Below are 21,980 nucleotides of genomic sequence, written 5' to 3' on the forward strand. Positions count from 1 at the left end.
GAGATGCCAGATGAAGCCGTTTTATCATATTCTGAGGATGCAGACTACTTTTTGTAATGAAACTGACAACAAAGCAATATTAATATTATTATACTTCTGCTTACTCCAACAAAGTCAGGAAAAAAATCAAAGCTTTTCATGTAGTTAAATGAGCAATTTAAAAAGGTAAGAACATGCTATAACAGATTAACTACAGACATCCAAACCATCTGGGAACACTTTCTTACTTAATGAGCTACATTTATAATTAGAAAGTTAGCAGAACATTAATAATAGGATTTCTTTTCTACCAAACCTCACCAAATTTTAAAAAGAACCAAACAGAAGCAAATACTGAAAAGCTACAGGCTCAGTGAACACATCTTGAATAAATGAAAATAAATAAACAGACAACAGCAAAGGTTTATAGAGGAAGATTTCACTAAAATAATCAGCTTGACTGTTTGAAATGGAAAGTGAAGCAGTAGACAAAAAGTAAAGTACGTTGGGGTTTCAAAAAGGCTTTGATATAGTTCTGCACAAAAACAAACATGTTAATCAAAAGCCACTTAGCATCAGAGTTAACTTACAAAATTGGACAAACATTACAGATAAAAGGATAATGTTCTACATGGGGCAAAGTCAGCAGTTGACTCCCTCATTAATCTGTCCTCAGACTGTTACTTTTTATTTTAAATTCTAGTTTAGTGGTTTAGTTAGTAATATTATGAAATTTGAAAATGACACTAAAATTGGAAGGATAGCAAATACCGAGGAAGCAGCAAAAATAATGTAAAAATACCTGTACGATCTCCAAAACTTTCAAAATACAGTTTGATGCAGGAACGTCCAAAGTAATACACACAATCAAAAGTAATTTTAGTAACAAGTAGAAAAGAGAAGTGATGCTGTGCCAACAGGAAGCAACCTATAGTTTCTACCTTGATTGCAAATTTACACAATGTACAGAAGCAATTAAAAAGGCAAGTAAAATGTTTGGTTATATAACAAAAAATGTGTGCAATTCTGGACACCTTGCTTGAAAAAAAGATATAACAGCACTAGGAGCAGAGCAAAGAAGAAAAACCAAGTGCATACCAGATGTAGAGAGTTATATCCTGCACTGACAGGCCAAAAGAAAGAAATGTCTTTAGTACTGAACAGAGAAAAGGTTGATGAGGGACCTGATCAAGATCTTCTAAATTCGCAAAGGCATAGACATAAATGTTCCATTAGAATTTTTTCAATTACTGTATATAGTTAACCAAGTACCAGGGGACACTGCTGGAAATTAGGGGAAGTGCATTTAAGACTTAAGCCAGGAGGCACTTTTTTTTTACAAAAACATTCATGGGAATAGGAAACAATCATTTGAGTCATATAACTCAAGGTGAAACTTTAAATACTTCTGTAAGTATGAGGGGAACTTAATTATCATCTAACCAAAATGAGCTTGATAGACTGAAGTATTCTCTCATTTAGGAAACTTCTTATATTGTTATGCTATTAACTAGACCCTAAACGTACAGAAGCTGAGTGGATCCCATGACTACGGAAAAGGAGAAAAAAAAATGTACTTTCTTCTGTTGTGTCCCAAAAAACAGAAATCATGCACAAATTACTCTCAAAACTGAAATTTTTACTCAGTGGGACTGCACTTAGTTTAAACTAAACAGAGAAACTCAGACTAGAGGAAAACAATGGCTAATATCTGCTATCAGCAGACTGATGGGCAAAGAAGGGAAAAAGACCTCAGGCCCAAAATAGTATAAATGTACATTATGTATTATTCTTACTAAAGTATCTGTCTATCTATCTATCTATCTATCTATCTATCTATCTATCTATCTATCTATCTATCTATCTATCTATCTATCTATCTACTGTAAATTTGGCATGCCAAATCTATTAATAATGAGTTGAACTGGAAAAACCGTACCTGGTCAGCTTTAAAAACTCAAGGATGTTTCTTTCCCTTGAGTTTCCAATTCTTAGTATATTTTTTGTCATCTGGTTTATTACATGCTATGTAATAAAGACACAGAAAACAACAAAAAAATCAAAAGAATGCTAAAAATATTTAAAAAAATGTCATATTTACCTCCATGATGATGAGAAAGGCTTCCTCCATTAGCAAGAATTTCTTCACGTGCTGCACTCTAAAAAGAAAAGAATCTTATATAATCCTTATAGGAAAGTAAACAGAAACTTTTTATTAGTTTTAAAACTAACATAAGAGTTAAGATATGTGTTATAATACAACTTAGGTTAACAAAATATTATCCAATGAGATGACCACTAAATAAAGAACTTTCACCTTACCTCAATTTGTTCATAAACATGGATTGGATCAGCAATTCCTCGGTAGTTGAAGGCAAAATAGAAGTAGACACAGGCCCCAGCATCATATGTCTGTGTCACCCTTAAAAAGCAAACTATGACTGTTAGTGCATAGAGTGTAATGGATGTGCACTGTACTTCATTTACTTTTAAGGCTTATTTCACTTTTAAATCATCATGCTCTAATGTCAATATTACTCTTATTAGGGTAGACATTTTATTTCCTTAAATAATAAGGGTAAATCTTACACTTAAAATAAATACTGAAAGCCTAGAACTCTACATATTAAACAGCCAATCTGAAACAAAGATCTTGGCAAGCTTCTTTATTAATTACGCACAATGGAATGAAATGACACCCAAGGAAAAATAATTTAAAATGTGTTCCCACTGCTGCTATTCTAGCACTTATAGATTTAGAGTGATTTATGAAGCAGAGTTTTCTTCTAAACAAGTTAACAGAATCAATAAGATTTTTTTATTATTATTTGGAAGGGCAGGAGTCAAAATTGACTCCCTTAAGGGTTTCACGGTCCCATACTTAATATACTGGTGGAGGAAAAATTAAAATCTGAAACTCCAAAAGATACTTTCTGCCATATTGTCAAGACTATGTAAAATGCTTTCTTACAAAAGACGGCATAGCACAGTCACAAATCGGTCTTTGCTGACATGCAGAATCAAACTTGGTAATTTTCTTCAAAAAAAAAAAAAAAAAACCTTTACTGAGTTTTATGGGAAGACTCATTCCTGTAAAAATATTCTAGCATTGTCCATAATGTCTGGTAACACTCCCTCCACTGCCCCTTTATTTCAAGGTTCACGCTACCCGAACAGATAATCCAATACCATTTCATGATTTTATTTTGAAAGCATGAACCTCTGGGAGAGCCGAAACAATTTTCACATTTAATAGAAGGGTTTAGAAAACGCAATAAGGATCAGGTTTTTCATTACCCACCTCTGACCTCAATTCTCGTAATGTTTTCACAATTATCGCTAGGGCTTGGCTGGTTTGTCAAGCTTTGTCTCATCATATTAACAAGCTATTAAATAGCCATAAACTAATGAAATTCAATTTGATTAACATCTCTGCGCATTTAGTAAGATTAACTACTGCCCAAACAATTTTCAATTTTCCCTTTTGAATTATTGTTTATGGCCTTAAAGTTTATTTTTCTTCCTTACTTCTTGATTCTCCAATACATTTGCTCTTCTCAAAATAATGGACACAATATTTATAAATTAAATTAGTCAAAAGCTAAAGCGAATGTGTGTGTATTTTTTGTGATTAAATCTTCATAAACATAGTACTATACTACAATAGTAGTCAATGCAGAGAAATAAAAATAGGTCCCAAATACAAAGACTTTGAGTTAGGTAGTAAGAGAACTCATATAAATTAATCTTATTCATATTCAGAAAAATAAAAAAACACAATAATATGTAAAAGTCCATAAAATTTGAGAAAGGTTTACGTTTAAAGAATCTCTAATGGAAAAAAATAACAACTAGGAAGTGCATAATATATCTTTTATTATGGCAGTATATTTCTTTTAAAATTATATATATATATATAATTATTTACATGTAATTTTCTTGCAAAATCCTTAGTTTTGCAGGCTTCTAGTATGGCATCTATTACATATTTTTGATAAACTGAACTTAGTTTGGAATACATTCTAAGCCTGTAGACAATATACATGGTGAAAAGTGCTATACAAAAACGAATTGCAAATTGAACGAAATTAACATGGTGAAGAAACAGCTGTTACGTTTCTTATTTGTTTCTCAAGACCAAGTGCATACACAAATGCTGGACTGAAAGCATTATTTTTATCATGTTACAACTTGACATAGATATGAAAGGAATATAACTACACTAGTGAAAGCATTGGCATGCTCCTCTAATTTTTTGTACGACTCAAATTTCAGTGTAGTTCAGATGTTCTTTCATCTGTTTTGCAGGGCCTTAGAAGAGGATATGTTTCTGACCTTTGCAATGCTTTTTTCTGGTTCTTTTATAAAACAGTCATTACTGAAAATGTGTTATAAATGCTCCTACGGTATAATATCTATTCTTACTAGGCCTTCTTGGGGCACTGTTCCTTCCTCTCATGCCTTGCGTCGCTCAACGCAGTGACTTTTATGGAGGTTAAATGCTCAGATCAATCTTGTCACAGCAGACTGCCTGCTGGGTGCAAGGAAATGACTGCCAGAAGAATAATCAAGCGCCACTGCAATCTCACTGCCAGAGCAAAAGGAATATGCTGTTACTTGTCAATGTCTTTCGTTAGGTCACTCAGGAAGGTCAAACCCACTTGTAATTTTCTCAGGTAGCACCTTTCTGTTGGACTAATTAAGGGTTTAGCATACAAAATGTTAACAGGCGTTTTTTTTTTTTTTTTCCTTCATACGGGAAGCTGGTATCCTGTGCTACGCATGGTGGTCTACTTTGAAGAAACACAGGTGTAAATTAACGAGAAAAAAATAAGAAAGAAGTACACACCAAGAAAAATGCTTTCCAGTGACCATTACTTAGAAGTTAGGATTGGCTGCTACACTTTAGATGGCAGGCCACATTATAATACTGGGCACCTCATCTAGACAGATTTACTTCAACACCATAAAGTTAAAGTTTAGTGGGGTCTTGTTGGTGTATGTGAGTACCTTTTGTGTTAAAAAGCACAATAACATAAGATTATTAGTCATTCATTAAGATGAAGTAGCAATGGTTATTTGGTAGCTTGTGTATTGATCAAAAAACTATTAAAAATATCAATAAACATCTGGACCAGGTTTTAAAGTCATCAACCTTTCTTTTCTGCTAAGCTCTGTGTCAGTTAGCTTGCCCTTAGACATTGCTGAATTGATGACTGCATAGATGGAGTTGCACCTCACATTACGTAGCTTCTTATTTGTGCAACATGCTGAGGATTAAATAATTCTGGTAAATCTTGGTGTAAGAAGCACCTGGAAGGACTAAAACAAGTATATTAACACATTTCTATTAATGTCAAATGAGAACAGTAAAATTTGGATCTAGAGCTGAGAAAAATTACTTTTATGGCTTCAGTCTAGCATGCTTTTAAAAACTGATAATACAAATAATTTAAACAACTGAAATTTATAATGTTTCATACCTGCATGTTGATAAAGGGGGAAACTGAACTCCTCTTTCTTTACATTCCCTTACTATCCGCTCTTTCACGTTACGACAGAGATCCAGAACCCTAGAAAGAAAGAAAGAAAGACATATGTTAAGCTCAGGAGTTAATAAACCTCTGTGTTCTGCAAGGTGATACTTAAACTGTCTCAAACATATATCACTTGGGTATTTATTTGTAACAATCAGGCTGCTGCCTGACACCCATAGTTCTATACTGACTTCCCTGCTGTTAGGGCCACAGGGGAACAGCTTTAAAAGAACCACCAAATGATTCGACCAACTTTCATAAGTACAGTAACTTTTATATCTGTGCCATTTCTTCTTTGCTCTGATACATACTCTCTCCCTTTATCTCAACACTACTTCAGACTTAAGTCTCTCTCCTGTCCAACCAATTTCCATAGTTGCAACTTGAATGAAAGGCAAAAGCAATGCCTTCATTGCAAGACGATGCTAATGGATGTCACTTTTCCTGTAACAGCATTGTAATGGTGCCCACTGTCACATTTTCTTCAAGACAAAGCGGTTATTACAGATCACTGGTTGAAATCTCTTCTTTCAAACACATATATAACAGCTATAGATATGAATGTTACATATATATAAATAAATGTGGTAACGTGGAATTTATGCTTGGAAGTTACTGCCTTCTCTTTCACTTTGGCAAAGTAGCCTCTTGGTCCAAATCAATAGAGAACCACTGCAGTGTAGCAAAGCTAAGCTATGTTTTTATCTGTAGAAAAATCAATTTTCTATTCAATGAGGATCATTAAAGATGGCATATTGCTGTATTATCTTGTGTCACTATTTCACTGTTTAGTTTGCGTGCTGTACTTAATAACCAATAGGTATGTGCAGCACTGTCTGCTGTATAGCTATAGTTATACTGTAGGGTGTCCAGATTTTGCGGAGGACAAAAGCAGAAAAGCACAATGTTTATTAACAGGGACAGCATGGCTTATCTCTCTATTATTAAAAAAAATCTTGGGCGGGAGACGAGACATGATCTTCTCAGAAGACACTTTGACGTCCCGCAAGAGACACTTTAACGTCACACGAGACAAGGCAGTGTGACAAAAGGACAGCTGCTGTACTGGATTTTAAATGATCGACGCGCAGTGCAACAAGCAGAACACACACCTCAGCAGCAGCAGCACAAAGCCAGTAGCTGATCCATCCATTTCTCCTTAGCATGTTCAGCCCCCCCCCCCCCCCCCCCCCCCCCCCCCCCCCATACAACACAATGCGAGTGGCTGAGATTCAAAGTGGCTGTAGCATAGTGCGGAGGGAGGGCAAGCGAAGCAATCGAGACGTGATCATCTCGGATAGGCACTTTGACGCCACCCGAGACTAGACATTACAACCTTAGGAAGCAAGAACAGTGAGATGGTGACTTTTGCACGTCATGCCCTACTTACAAACAATTTAAAAAAAGTTCACGGATATGTAACCTAGCAGTTGCTGGAATGCTTTTGGCAGACACACTTCATGTGCTCCCAAGCTCTTAGAACAATGACAAGCAGAATACGCAGCTCGCCAGCAGATGATCCGACCGAAGCTCCTTAGCGTGCGTTCAGCCCCCCACTTCACAATGCGAGCAGCGTTATACATCCTGCGAGAGAGAGATTTAACCACGCACGGGGCCGGAAATAAAGGGCAAATTTTGTTTTTACAAAAGTTTTAAAGTAAAAGTGAAAATAATGCATATGTAACAATTCCCATGAAAATAAACTGTATATCCGGTAAACCAAACCGGGGGGTGGGCGAGCAAAGCGAGTAGGGGGCAGAGCCCCCTAGTTTCTTTAACATGAAGGCCTGCATGAATCGGATAGTATAGGTATTGTCTACTGCTCTGGCTGCAAACTGCAGAATCTGCCAGGAAAAACAAAACAGGGTGTTTGAAACTTGACACAGAAGTCTCTTTAAAGACATGGTCAATACCTACATCAATCAGAGGAATGCGTAATAAACCTGGAGAAAGTCACACACTTAATCAAATGTCAATGAAAGAGCCTTGGTTAAGAGCTCTGTTTTACATTCCCAGGTTACAGATCTCTGGCAATAGTGAGAACATGTTAAAGGGAGCAAAATAGCACCTTCCCAATGGAACTGCTGAATGAGGTAGTTTTGAATATCACAGTATATCTGCAATGAGGGCGAAAAAAAGTTTTTTCAGTTTATTGTATTTAAATAAGCTTTAAAGTGAATAAAACTGTATGACCAAGACTATAACTATATTAATAGTTTTTTTCCCCTTGTGCTTTACTTTAATTTTGATTGTGTGCTTTTAAATAAGAGTTTAGCAAAAAAGTTTGGATAAAAGCTAACAGGAATGCAAAGACACCTGTAGGGAGATGGGGGCGGAGAGGAATGAGGACAAGTATTTTTAGGGCTAGTGAAAGTTTTAGAAGTCATTGTGGCCATAAGTCTGAGACCACTCTAGAAAAGGAGTCCTTAGATTTGTTCTACTTTGAACCATCAGCTAAACAAAATGATGGTGATAACAATGTGTTTTAACCCTTAAATTGCCATATACTTGGGGGTTAATGCACCCCTGGACGCCAAATAATTGTTTGCTGCACTTTTTAGGGAAACGTCACAATTCACCAAGAAAAAGTGAAATTTTAATGGAACACTTTTTTTCATGCAAAAAGCATCACAATTACTGCAACACTGATTATTTTACCCACAGCCAATGAACTGTAAAAACTATTAAAAAAAATTACTGCAACAATCTATTATTATATGTACAAGGTGAAACTGACGCCATTGATGAAATTCAGTAAATCATCGAGCCAACTGCGCTTGAACTGGCTGCACGTGAGCACACAGAGGTCAATGCTGATGCTTGCAGGCTAGTCTAGTGCAGCGGCTAAATCCCAGGGACAGTGAAGCTGCAGTGCTGCAGGGGGCGCCAGTGGCCATGAGCTGGCTGCTCAACAAATGTACGCCATTGACTGATCAGCTCCAGCGTGCTGGCAAATTGCACTTGGAACTGAATATAGCTGGTTGCGCCGCTCAATAAATGTATGTTGCCAAATATACTTGGCTCCAGCGTGCTGGCAAATTGCACTGGGAACCAACTATAGCCGGTTAAGGCGTTCAATGAATATACATCGGCGAACATACTCTGCTCCGGCGTGCTGGCAAATTGCACTGGGAACCGACTATAGCCAGGTGTGGCATTCAACAAGTGTACGTTTCTGAATATACAGTACTCGGCTCCAGTGTGCTGGCAAATTTGCATTGGGAATCAAGTATAGCTGGTTCCAGCGGATTAAGGGTTAAAAGAGTGTTGAATTCTGATATATGCAATTAAAGCAAGAATGACAGGAAGGATATGCAAATGTAAAGCAAATGTTAGGAAGAAGTGTTTTTTTTTTATTTTTTAGAATGTGTATGTTTAAGCTCAGGTAAACTAAAACTGTATATGCTTGTAAAAAGATGTGAAATAGGGGCTTCTGGGGACTTTGTTGTTTAACTTGTATCTCATAATTCGCTTAAAATAAGTTTAGGTTGACAAGTAGCAAAAACTTAAGCCACAAGGAGCATTTAACTATGTACATAATAATTCACGAAAAAATATTTTTAAGATTATTCCAAATTGCTTAGAAATACACATATGTAAACATATTAGACAGACAGACAGACAGACAGACAGACAGACAGATAGATAGATAGATAGATAGATAGATAGATATGAAAGGTACTATATGATAGATAGATAGATAGATAGATAGATAGATAGATAGATAGATAGATAGATAGATAGATAGATAGATAGATAGATAGATAGATAGATATGAAAGGCACTATATGATAGATAGATAGATAGATAGATAGATAGATAGATAGATAGATAGATAGATAGATAGATAGATAGATAGATAGATAGATAGATAGATAGATACTTTATTAATCCCAAGGGGAAATTCACATCTACATCATACATAAGGCATCTGATAAAAACAAATATAGAGCAGTGAATGAGCTTGGGATGTCTTTTCACAAAAGCCACTAGACCAACATGGATGTAATATGCAAGATTTATTCAAAATATTTTAAAAGGTCGAGGTTTTAATTTTTTGTACTTGTAAAAGTTAATAAAATATATGTCAAACAACTTTCAGTTCTGAATATACACTACCGTATATGCATTATGAATCACTAGAAACATGTATCTGCCCTGTAATGCTTTAGGGAGACCATTACTGCTAGCTTTGATTACAAAACACAAAGGGTACACCACGTTGTAAAATAGTTACAAAATAATTTTACTTGACTATTTAATGATAGTTATGTCATATTCTGTAGTATCAAGTCATGTCAAGACAACTGTGCAAGCTAAGGATACAGCTTCTGATTTGTGATTTGAACATCATTAGCAGTTTAATGACCCATTGTATGTCTTTCATATTTAAATGGTCTCACCTCTTAGACGTCTCACACAGCTGTCTTTTTTACAGCTTACTAAGAGTACGCATAGTAGAGATATCACAAGAACACATACTTTGGTACCAAGTCAATACAAAAACTCTGATAATGTAATGATACATGCTGCAGTAATACCTATAGTTAATACTACACACACGCATTAGCTTTTGTTACCACCACTTTCATCCCCTTTATGGAGTTCACAAACAGATTTCTGCATGCTTTGAGAGTGAACTGAAGTGGCCAATCAGATGCAAGTTTTTATCATTTAAAATGTAATATCACAGATTTGTAAGAGGAGATATAATGATGCCAAGGTTGTTTTTTTTTTTGTTTTTTTTTAATAGTGTCCTACACAAACCCAATAAAGGAACAGAGGCTTTGCATTCATTCTAAGATTGCACTGAACACTCCTACAGATGGCTGTCCATCCATTTTCTAATTAGTTTATACAGCTCAGGGCTGTGGGGGAAACCTCAACACCCACCCACAATTACAAACAGTGCTATATGTGTATCATGAAAAAAGCACTGTTATCAAAAGCAACACTTCAAAGCGTATTTAAAAATACAGAAACTTTATTGTTGTGACCGATATCTACTAAGCAAATAAATGGTCATGAAGAATATTTTTGGCATATTTTAGGAAGTAAACTATTGCAGATGAAAAGTATGAGGTATAAATTGGGAAGGGCATCCACGCACACTACATGACCCCATTAGAGCTTAAAATTACGTCATAGACACAAGTGATGCCTGCAGAGTTTGCATCACCATGAGTTCAGCGAAATTGCAGAAGTGTCCAGGAACTTTAGTTTGGTATAAAGCATTTAAGTTAATGAGGAAGGAGAAACTGAACTAGTTTTGTGTATATTGTAATGGTGCAATGGCCCTTTAAGTGTCTCTGAGGGGTAGTAAAGCATGTGCCCACAATGCTGGTACGATTATTTTGGCCAAACATTTCACATGACCCGTGAGGCAGCAGTGCCAATCACTTATGGTAGGGGTGGGCAAAGTCAGTCCTGGAGGGCCGCAGTGGCTGCAGGTTTTTGCTCCAACCCAGTTGCTTAATTAGAAAACAATCCTTGCCAATAATTAAATTTCCTGGCTTGTTAGTGCTTTAACTCTGCCATGTCAGGCCATTCACATATCCTAGATTTTTTTTTTCCTTTCTAAGGATATCATCCAAATGATTTGAAGTCTAAAATGGACTCAATCTTTCACTTTTTTCTTTTCACTTTCCTTCCAAGTATTTAATTATACCAAATAGTGCACGATAAATACACACAGGTGTAAATGGTAACAAACTAAAAGGAGAAATGCTGGTTTCTTTTGTCATTTGCATCTTATTGCTAATAAGGAGCCATTAAAAACTAAGAAAACAGTTGTTTAAGACTAAAATAAGCAATAAGGGTTCAAAATCCTAACGACAGAGACAACTAAAATGAAGCAGAAGTGTTACTTGAGCAATAAGGGCTTCTTATTAAGCAACTGGGTTAGAATAAAAACCTGCAACCACTGCGGCCCTCCAGGAATGACTTTGCCCACCCCTGACTTACGGCAATGTGCCTCCCTGAGATAAAACTGACAGAATTAAATATAAGAACAATGCAATTTCTTGCAGACAGTGGCAACAGGAACAGGAAGAATGCATTTACTGACGCTTGGCTCCCACAGATATGTATGTCTGAGATAATAGTGATAAACATTAGCGAAGTGGGCAAGATACATGTCACAAGACAGGCTGCTGTAATATGTAATTTTACAGCATTAGTTTGTGCTGTTCTACCTTACTTGGACTTCTTCACTGTCTCCTAGATTCCCTGCTTAACAATGTTAATTTAAATTTGTTTCTTCATCACTGTCCTTCTTGGGCTATTGGATTCAGCAATCCATGTGAGCTGAATCATCAATTCGGCCTTCTCAGCAAATTCATCTGCTGATTCAATCAAGGTAGCAAATTCTGTTTCTAAACATTTTTTCATTTTTGTATGTTTGTCAATTTCACTTAATGCATGCTTACTCTTTTCAGAAACATGCAGTCTTATCCTTGCCTCCCCGAGACGGGCCATGTAATGCTGCATTGCTTCAGGTGCAACATTTATGACTTTCATAGCAAAGTTCAACTTGAGTACTCAACCAACATTGCAAATGTCATGAACAATAAGGTGTTATGCTACCAAAGGCTCATTGAGTGGATTCTCAACCTCGAGTTACTTATTAACAGAAACGCCACACCGGCCTGTCCATGAGAGAGAAGCAGCAGACTGCAACATACAGACTATATCTCTGAGTGTTTGGTTTCGTTAGCCATATTTCAATGAAAGAGAGTATCCCCTCTCTAACTTAACTGAAAACCTTTGAATTCTAACTAGCTGCTGACAACGGTGGTTTCAATAAACTCACCAAACTGTTGTTACATTTAGCTGAGTTAACTTTCTTGACATCTGCTAGAATGTTTGGGAACTTCTTCATGCGATCACTACACTTCTCCTGAATAGAAGCCAAGAGTTGTGGGTTCAACGCAGGCATGCACAAGTGTGTACTTTATTGGCACTTTCTCAAGAAGCTTGCTTACCATTGCACTAAAGATGTTTCTACAGTGTGTTTTAAACCACATATTTCAAAGTTCACTAATTTTACCTTTAGACAGCAGTTGTTTCAAAAGGTCATCTCTACAAAAAAAAATCCAACAATTTTTTTCTTATCACAATAGTTTTTCGGTTTTATATAGATCAACCTTCATCATCTGTGACAGAGGCTTGAGCTTACTTTATTACTTGCACCTTAATTAATCACTGCATTAAACCTCTCAGAAGTTTGGGCCCAGCCAGTACTTGGATGGGAAACCAGCTAGGAAAACCTTGGGTTGCTGCTGGAAAAAGAGTTGCTGAGGACAGCAGGGTTGCTTACTCTGTGATCTGACTGTGGATCCCAATCACCCAAGGGCAGTGATGGAGACACTGTGCTGTAAAAATTGAGCCATCCTTTGGATGATGTTGACATACAACCAAGGTCTTGACTCTCTGTGGTCATAAAAGATCCCTGGGCATCCTTTGTAAAAAGCAGGTTGTATCCCAATGTCCAGACTAAATTGCCATTCATGGCCTTATCATTCTGGCCCCCTAATCATCCCTCATCTCTAATTGGCTTGCTCTCTTTCTCACCACTTCAGCATTTAACAGCTCATGTGAGGTGAGCGAAATGGGGCAAAAATAGCTGCTGTCACATCATCCTGATGGAAGAGATATATGGTGGTTGAAATAGCTCTCACTCACTATGAAAAGCGCTATATAAATGTGAGGAATTACTATTATTATTACTATTAGCAAATGATCTTTATTCATTTCTGTTACCCTCTCATTTGATGCAGTGTTTGGTTCTTAGAACTTCTTTTCACTTGTTTGTGTAAGACAGGTTTAATGCTCTCTCAGACACAGGAACATTCTCTAACCACCTATGTTGACAAAACACAAGGGGAAACTTAATGTCAGTTGCTCCACATGCCTTGCATAGTCTTTTCTCCTTCAGGGTGTGGTCTTTAAATAAGTGATACAAGGAGAATAGCTGATCTGGTATCTTGCAGTTAGGAGCGAGAAACCCCATCCTGAAACCACCACTAATAATGTGGATTCCACAGCTTTTTATGTTCAATAGCATGGAATAACAATCTGATTTCAGCAGTTCTTGTAAAGAATTAACAAATTTCCAATTCAGATTAAGACCATCCATTGAGACTTGCCACAGATGACGCAACCAAACAAATATTTAAATGCTGCCTTGTCGGTGTCCACATCTGAATGGCCTATGAACTTGGAACCAAAAAAATCTCAGTCTTATCTCCTTCCCAAATCCAAAAACAAACATTTATTTGTTTATGCTGTGATTTGTTGTTTAGGCTACTATCATAACGGAGTACATATGCATTAGCTCTCTCCACCTGATGAACAAGCACTGACTTAAAATATGGCAGAAGCTCATAACAAGATAAGAAGGCACATTTGTGATCCCCACAAAGTAAATGACTTTGCTGTCTTAATATTAGAAAGCATTTTGAAATAGGTTACCCACATCTTCGTGTGATTTGTATGAATAATGCTTGTCCATCACATTTAACACCAAGAGGATTGCAGGCATTCATTTTTAGTCACATATGAAGACACAGATGGCGATATAATAGAAGTATCACTAGTCTTACTAGAGCTCTCACTATTGATACTGTCAGCTAATCCACTGGCACTTGAACAGCTTGCTGGTTCAGCAATCAAGTGTGATGATATACCCAGAAAAGGTCCAAAAAAATTCTTACCAGAGTTACTAGCTTCCTTTCTCATCCTCAGTTGTCAGTGTTTACTTCCTTTCATAAGGCTTTTGAAAGAAGTGCCACCCATATTCCCAATGTCAAACGTCTTCATAACGTAACAGTACTCAGCCATATGCTTATTTGATTTGTCTTGCTGAAGCCAATCTTTGTAGTCATTTTGCAAAAAATGCAAGTTAAACGTGCTTTCCTGACATTTTGACTACTCAGTGAATCACAGTGACATGTCTAATATACACAGTGTAAACTACCTTACTGCAATGCGCCGCTGTCTTGTCACCTCACAAGCTTGTCTGTGTAAGTCTATCTTCTTTTCCTCTTAGTTATACGTGTCTTTGCTGGCAGTCTTCTCAGGCTGATTGTTTAATAGGTTGTGAGATGGGAAGTGGGGGATACTTATTATATTTTCATGCCACAGAAATGAAAGCTCTGAAAGCTGTGATGGTGAATAGCATTGTTTCACATACTGTACTACCACAATAGACAGCAAGCTAAATAGCGGGCAGCAAATCATTCAACTTAGAATTCACATGTGGATGAACTCAACAATTTTACTATACAGTCGTGTGGAGACCCATCACAGACATGTCCACGACCTGACCCGTTGTTTAAGAAACACGGATCAAGTGTGTATAAAGAGAAATGGGGTGGTTTTTGACCCCTGCCAAGTCTATAGTGCGTCAAGACAGTGGAAGAACAAAGAGCTAAGCACAACATCATTCAGAACTGCTGTTTACTTCTGGTACCAAAATTACTTAAATGCTTGTACCGTATTGTTTTAAAAATGTAGTTTTTGGTACTTGTACACCATGCTGCCTTAACCTAACCCACAAAAATGAATGGTACACAAGTGAAAGAAAGGGAATTTGGGAACAAGAAGAACACAAAGGTAAAACTCAAACTGCAAGTGAACCAAACAGCTCAGCAGCTAACTTTCTGTCATTTGTTTCTGTCTGTCCTTGTATACTTCTTCTCTTTTTTTAACAAACTGAGATATCAAGCTAATACAAATCACAAAAGATAATACAACATGGCAGAACATGCAGAAGAATGATCCTGTGACACATTTAATTAATAAGGGGGGGATTGGCTTGTAATTAAAATAAATGTTTGAAATGAAGACCTACAGCCTACTGCAACACTTTCCAAACAGAGCTGTTGCCACTTAACAAGAAGCTTTTTCTGAAAATACACAATGTGGCCATGTTTAGATGCTGCGGAGGTTGCTTAAACTTGTTTAAAATTGCTCTCTTATATTGTTTTTAACTGCATTCATTTTCATTTGCCTTTACTAACACCCCGTCTACCGTGTTTTGGTTTAAATTCCAAGAGATTTGTCAACCTTCTCATCTTTCATCTATACTAGGCCAGCATTTTCAACCCCTAACAACAAATACTTTTAAAAATGTTCTCCAGAGCTGGGCACTTTCATAAGCACAAGCATCAGCGTTGTAACCCGGATGGGGGAAACAGAGTTTTTCAGAAAACAACACTCTGCACTCTGGTTGGTTTGTGCCTTTTCTGATTGGATTCTGCTCTTTACAACACCTCATTCACTATTCCAATATAGTGAAATAGTTGCATTCCATGAAATTTATTGTACTGCTTGCCTGTGCACAATTAATTGTGCTTTGTACAGTTAGAATGTTGCTTAAATGCACAAAAGACAAATAATTTACCGGTCACTATAGTTTAATGAAAAATACCGTGGGGTCAACGTCTTTATTGTAGTAGTAAAAAATTCAGATTGTAAATAACTTGGTTGACAACTTCTTATCAATCTTCATTACTTAAACTAAATCTGTTCAATAAGAAGGATCACTTTCTGCAGCAAAATTAATAACCTGGCACTTAATGTAGTGGTTGGGTGAAGTACACAGCTGTGCTCACAATATTACAAGAAAGAGACACAAAAGCACAATGCAGTAAAGTTAAGCTATAGCCTCATGGAGGTACGCACACATTTATTCATTTTCTTAACTGAGTTAGTTTTACAAATTTTGTTTAGTACAAGATGCACGCCAATTGCTGTGGACTGCTTATAACCAATCCTCTTGCAAATGAACATAGGGCTTATCACACTTTTTTTAAGTGTTGCTTTAACATTTGTGGTGTTTTTAGTTAATGATAAGATGACCGTCACAAGACCTAAAGACTGTTACTTTCAACTGTAATCAGTGCATTGACGTGACACTGGGCCAATTCACTGCAAGTCTTTTAATTTCTGTATGAACATACTATCAGCATATTACACGTGCTGATAGCCTTGAAAGAGCATGAAACACAAAGGAATCTGTTTTTTAGTCCCCTCAAAGATTTTCTGCCTCATGCACTCATGCCCAGTGTGAGCAAAGGTCAACATCATATGCGTTTTGGGGCATTACTTTACTTTGGGGAATACTTTAGTAAATGATGTAAAAACTCCAGTGTGGACAGATATCATTTTCGTTTAAAAATGAATTTTAAAGTAAAAATGTGTTGATGTTAACATAGTCTATTCCATTTTCTTTTTGTTGCTCTCCATGGTGGCACTTATTTGGCACTGCAGTGGATCCTTTTCCAAAAAGGGATAACCTACTGCAGTTGGAATTAGGACTTAATACCATCCTGCATATAAGTATGTAAACATATCCTTATTTCTCTATATCTACATATATATAAAATCCCTATGTGCGTCCAGGTGTCCATGTGTGGGTGTCTTCTGATGAAGTGCGCATGCGCGGGGCACAGTGCGATGCGCGATATTACTGTCAGAGAAAGTTAGAGGCGTTAGACGGAAATACAAACCAGTAATACTGCGAGAGGAAATTAAAGGTACACAATACAGTGACGCATATTACAGCCACATACAAGCCAGTATTACTGTCAGAGGAGATTAAAGGCATATTACCGACGCGCACGCCTGTATTAACGCCAGAGAAAATTAAAGGTATATTACGGACGTCCAAGCCAGCGGACGTACAAGACGGTATCCTTCAATAAGGGCGCGCACGGGCATCCTTCAATAAGGGCGCGCACAAAAAGGCGAGCCTCAAAAGGATGACCTCAATTGGGCGCAGCGAATAAAGGCGCACTCAATTGAGGTCGCCTTTTTGTGCGCGCCCTTATTGAATTGAGCCGTACAAGACAGTATTACTGTCACAGAAAATTAAAGGCACACAATACACAGCGGCAGCCCATGAAGAACGGTCAGCTCAGCAAGTAAACATCAACAAAAGAAAGGCTGAAAGAAAGAAAAATACGAGCAACAAAAAGAATGAGGTCAAAGTCCCTTGCCATTTAATATAGACTGTTCCTACTAATGTTTATGCACTACTGTTCTAGCGCCCGTTATTGTAACGGGTTAAATGACTAGTACAGCATATCTGTCCACAAGTCTTAATATTTTGCATTTATTTTCTTCATTCTATATTTTTAATTACTGTATCATTAGTGGGAGCGTGCTTAATAAGAATGCATAAAACAAATAAAAAAGTAACTTAAAATTGGGAATGTTACTAAAACTACTCAAAATGTTACACTCATCTGCAGTAAAGGTTTTTGGATAATTAAAGTATCAAGACAAACTACTAAAAAGATGCCTCCATATACAGCACATCCGGAAAGTATTCACAGCACATCACTTTTTCCACATTTTGTTATGTTACAGCCTTATTCCAAAATGGATTAAATTCATTTTTTTCCTCAGAATTCTACACAATACACCCCATAATGACAACGTGAAAAAAGTTTACTTGAGATTTTTGCAAATTTATTACAAATAAAAAAATTGAGAAATCACATGTACAAAAGTATTCACAGCCTTTGCCATGAAGCTCAAAATTGAGCTCAGGTGCATCCTGTTTCCCCTGATCATCCTTGAGATGTTTCTGCAGCTTAATTGGAGTCCACCTGTGGTAAATTCAGTTGATTGGACATGATTTGGAAAGGCACACACCTGTCTATATAAGGTCCCACAGTTGACAGTTCATGTCAGAGCACAAACCAAGTATGAAGTCAAAGGAATTGTCTGTAGACCTCTGAGACAGGATTGTCTCGAGGCACAAATCTGGGGAAGGTTACAGAAAAATTTCTGCTGCTTTGAAGGTCCCAATGAGCACAGTGGCCTCCATCATCTGTAAGTGGAAGAAGTTCGAAACCACCAGAACTCTTCCTAGAGCTGGCCGGCCATCTAAACTGAGCGATCGGGGGAGAAGTGCCTTAGTCAGGGAGGTGACCAAGAACCCGATAGTCACTCTGTCAGAGCTCCAGAGGTCCTCTGTGGAGAAAGGAGAACCTTCCAGAAGGACAACCATCTCTGCAGCAATTCACCAATCAGGCCTGTATAGTAGAGTGGACAGATGGAAGCCACTCCTTAGTGAAAGGCACATGGCAGCCTGCCTGGAGTTTGCCAAAAGGCACCTGAAGGACTCTCAGACCATGAGAAAGAAAATTCTCTGGTCTGATGAGACAAAGATTGAACTCTTTGGTGTGAATGCCAGGTGTTATGTTTGGAGGAAACCAGGCACCGCTCATTACCAGGCCAATACCATCCCTACAGTGAAGCATGGTGGTGGTAGCATCATGCTGTGGGGATGTTTTTCAGCGGCAAGGACTGGGAGACTAGTCAAGATAAAGGGAAAGATGACTGCAGCAATGTACAGAGACATCCTGGATGAAAACCTGCTCCAAGGTGCTCTTGACCTCAGACTGGGGCGACGGTTCATCTTTCAGCAGGACAACGACCCTAAGAACACAGCCAAGATATCAAAGGAGTGGCTTCAGCACAACTCTGTGAATGTCCTTGAGTGGCCCAGCCAGAGACCAGACTTGAATCCGATTGAACATCTCTGGAGAGATCTTAACATGGCTGTGCACCGACGCTTCCCATCCAACCTGATGGAGCTTGAGAGGTGCTGCAAAGAGGAATGGGCGAAACTGGCCAAGGATAGGTGTGCCAAGCTTGTGGCATCATATTCAACAAGACTTGAGGCTGGAATTGCTGCCAAAGGTGCATCAACAAAGTATTGAGCAAAGGCTGTGAATACTTATGTACATGGGATATTTCAATTTTTAAATTTTTAATAAATTTGCAAAAATCTCAAGTAAACTTTTTTCACGTTGTCATTATGGGGTGTTGTGTGTAGAATTCTGAGGAAAAAAATGAATTTAATCCATTTTGGAATAAGGCTGTAACATAACAAAATGTGGAAAAAGTGATGCGCTGTGAATACATTCCAGATGCACTGTAAATACAATGTAAGATTAACACTTAAATATAGCAGAACTCTCAGCACTGACATGGACATGCTAACTAAATATTTAAAGAAAGGTACCTCCTGGTCATCTTTTAACCTTCATTTTATAAAGCATCTTAAGAAATAAATATCACCATAAAGGAGAGAAAGCAGAACTCACATTTAACGTAGGACGTTTAATAAATCAAGCAAATGATTCTTATTCACCTTATGATTAGAAGGCAAAAAAAGAGACCAAAAGAATTTCAGTTTTTCTTTTTTTTTTAGGTTGCCAAGTAAATTGTTCATTAAAAATGCCATTCTCTACACATAGTAGCTTAGTGTGTTTTGAAGTTATCTGCATGTTTAAAATAGAAGTGGTACTCTTTTACAGATGAATCGCAGACTGGGAAAAGGCACATTAGCCTGCTTACAATGAAGAAATTAAACGCATCGTTAGTATGACAGTACTGTGGAGCTGCAAGTGCTATGCTGTCCTGCTCCAACAATCACAAATGCTATTCAGTTTATACTCTGTTAAAATTTATGGTCATTCACCCTTAGCATCAAACACGGAGGGCACTTGGACAAATTCAATTTTTCACCAAATCATGAACACTGCTATAGTCAGGTACCTTTGCAATATGAAACCACTTTTGTAAGTTGTGGCTTAAATAAAATACATGTGTTTAGTTTAAAATTGCCTGTATGAACATTGAAAATTGTGAATATATAAACAGAACAAGTTGAAAGCCTAATTACCCCTTTGTAATATTTCCACTTTGTTTTGGGGTTTGGGTTGGGGTATTACTCATAATAATAATAATAATAATAATAATAATAATACATTTTATTTATTTGTAGGCGCCTTTCTAAACACTCAAGGACACCGAAAGATCATGAACAAAGTGTTGTAGTGTCATGAAGCTTTTACCTTAAAACACACAAACTCAAATAAAAACACACACAATCTTTGTTGAAAGAAAAATGTAGCACATCATTAAACTAACAATTATTTACTGTAACAATAATTGAGACTAGGTCTTCTACCTGAGTCAGTTGGACATTTTTCACTTAGGGGTGTACTCACTTTTGTTGCCAGCGGTTTAGACATTAACGGCTGTGTGTTGAGTTATTTTGAGGAGACAGCAAATTTACACTGTTATACAAGCTGTACACCGACTACTTTAAATTGTATCAAAATGTCATATCTTCAGTGTTGTCCCATGAAAAGATTTAATAAAATATTTACAAAAATGTGAGGGGTGTACTCACTTTTGTGAGACACTGTGTATATCTACAATGCTCTGTGTAAATGTAGGAAGATAGAAAATGTGAGGCAAGAAATGTTGAACACAAAACTAAAACAAACTTTTTCATGTTATAGTAATAATGATAATAATATAGTAAAAATGTTGACATGATTTCATGAGCTACAATATACTGCATTCTTCATCAACATTAAAACAAACAAAAAAAAAGGCTTGAAATATGTCACTTTACGTGTGTGATGGATGGCAGGCAGGGATTAACTCCCTTCCAATGCCTGGCCAGGATCCCGGGTAGCAAATGGACATGGAAAGAGGAAGGAAGCTCCCTGTCTACATAAGGATTCGGACCTTGGATGCCATCTGAAGAATGGATACGCTGGCATCCTAGCAGATTTAGATGGATGAAAATTACCCAGCCAGGAGCCCAGCCTGAAGGAAGGACAGGGGGATCATTCAAGCTACATGCTCCCCCAAACTGCTAGGTGGCAGCAACCTGGGAGAAAGGTACACCAATGGCCACCCACAAGACAGGCTAGGAGTTGTAATGCCATAGATCAGCCCTGTTAGGGTCCCTGGATTCCACCAGAGGGTGCTGCTAGGAGCTATGTTCCATGGTTTTTAGTCCTTCCAGTTGGCACAGAAATACTTCCATTAGGCTATACCCTGGCACCAGAAGTACTCCTGGGTCCAAGATAAAAGGAATTGCCCTGCCACATCTAGGCGAGTATAAGCTGGAAGGATAGAGAACAAAGTTGGCCTGGAGGTGTGGAGGAAAGGAAAGATACACAATACTGGAATTGTGTGTATTAAGAGTAATTGTGAAGCTATTGTGGATAATAAATAATTTATTTGAACCTGGGACTTGTGTTTGTGTGGTGTTGTCTAAGGTTCGGGAGGCTGCAGTGCCCGTTACTGGTCACAAGTTAAATGAATATAGCATATATAAAGGTTTACCTTTTTGAAATAAATTACGAAAACCAATGACACTTTTTCACAATATTCTAATTGTTTTTAGATGCACCTGTGTAATGCACTAGTAAGACCACATCTAGACTATTATATGCAGTTCTGGTCATCATTGTACAAGAAAGACATAACAGCACTTGAAGCTGTGCAGAGAAGTACAACCAAGAGCATTCCAGGACTTAAAGACATGTCCTACTGTGAGAAGAGAATTAAACTTGTTTAGTCTCACGCAGAGGAGAATGTGCGGGGACATAACCCAGGTATTTAAAATCTACAAAGGCACTG

At 37.4% G+C, this 21,980-nt stretch overlaps 1 protein-coding gene across 1 annotated transcript in view; it reads right to left on the reverse strand.

Annotated features, from left to right (window-relative positions):
- The window catches only part of agps (alkylglycerone phosphate synthase), a 204,820-nt gene that overhangs the window by 23,983 nt on the left and 158,857 nt on the right, over window positions 1-21,980 (reverse strand). The window contains exons 17-19 of the mRNA XM_028806233.2: window positions 5,463-5,552; window positions 2,302-2,401; window positions 2,081-2,138 (exon numbers count right to left, since the gene is read on the reverse strand). Coding sequence (XP_028662066.2) covers window positions 2,081-2,138; window positions 2,302-2,401; window positions 5,463-5,552 — 248 coding nt within the window. The remainder of the gene's footprint in view (window positions 1-2,080; window positions 2,139-2,301; window positions 2,402-5,462; window positions 5,553-21,980) is intronic.

The sequence above is a fragment of the Erpetoichthys calabaricus genome, chromosome 8, assembly GCF_900747795.2.
Source record: "Erpetoichthys calabaricus chromosome 8, fErpCal1.3, whole genome shotgun sequence".
NCBI lineage: Eukaryota > Metazoa > Chordata > Cladistia > Polypteriformes > Polypteridae > Erpetoichthys > Erpetoichthys calabaricus.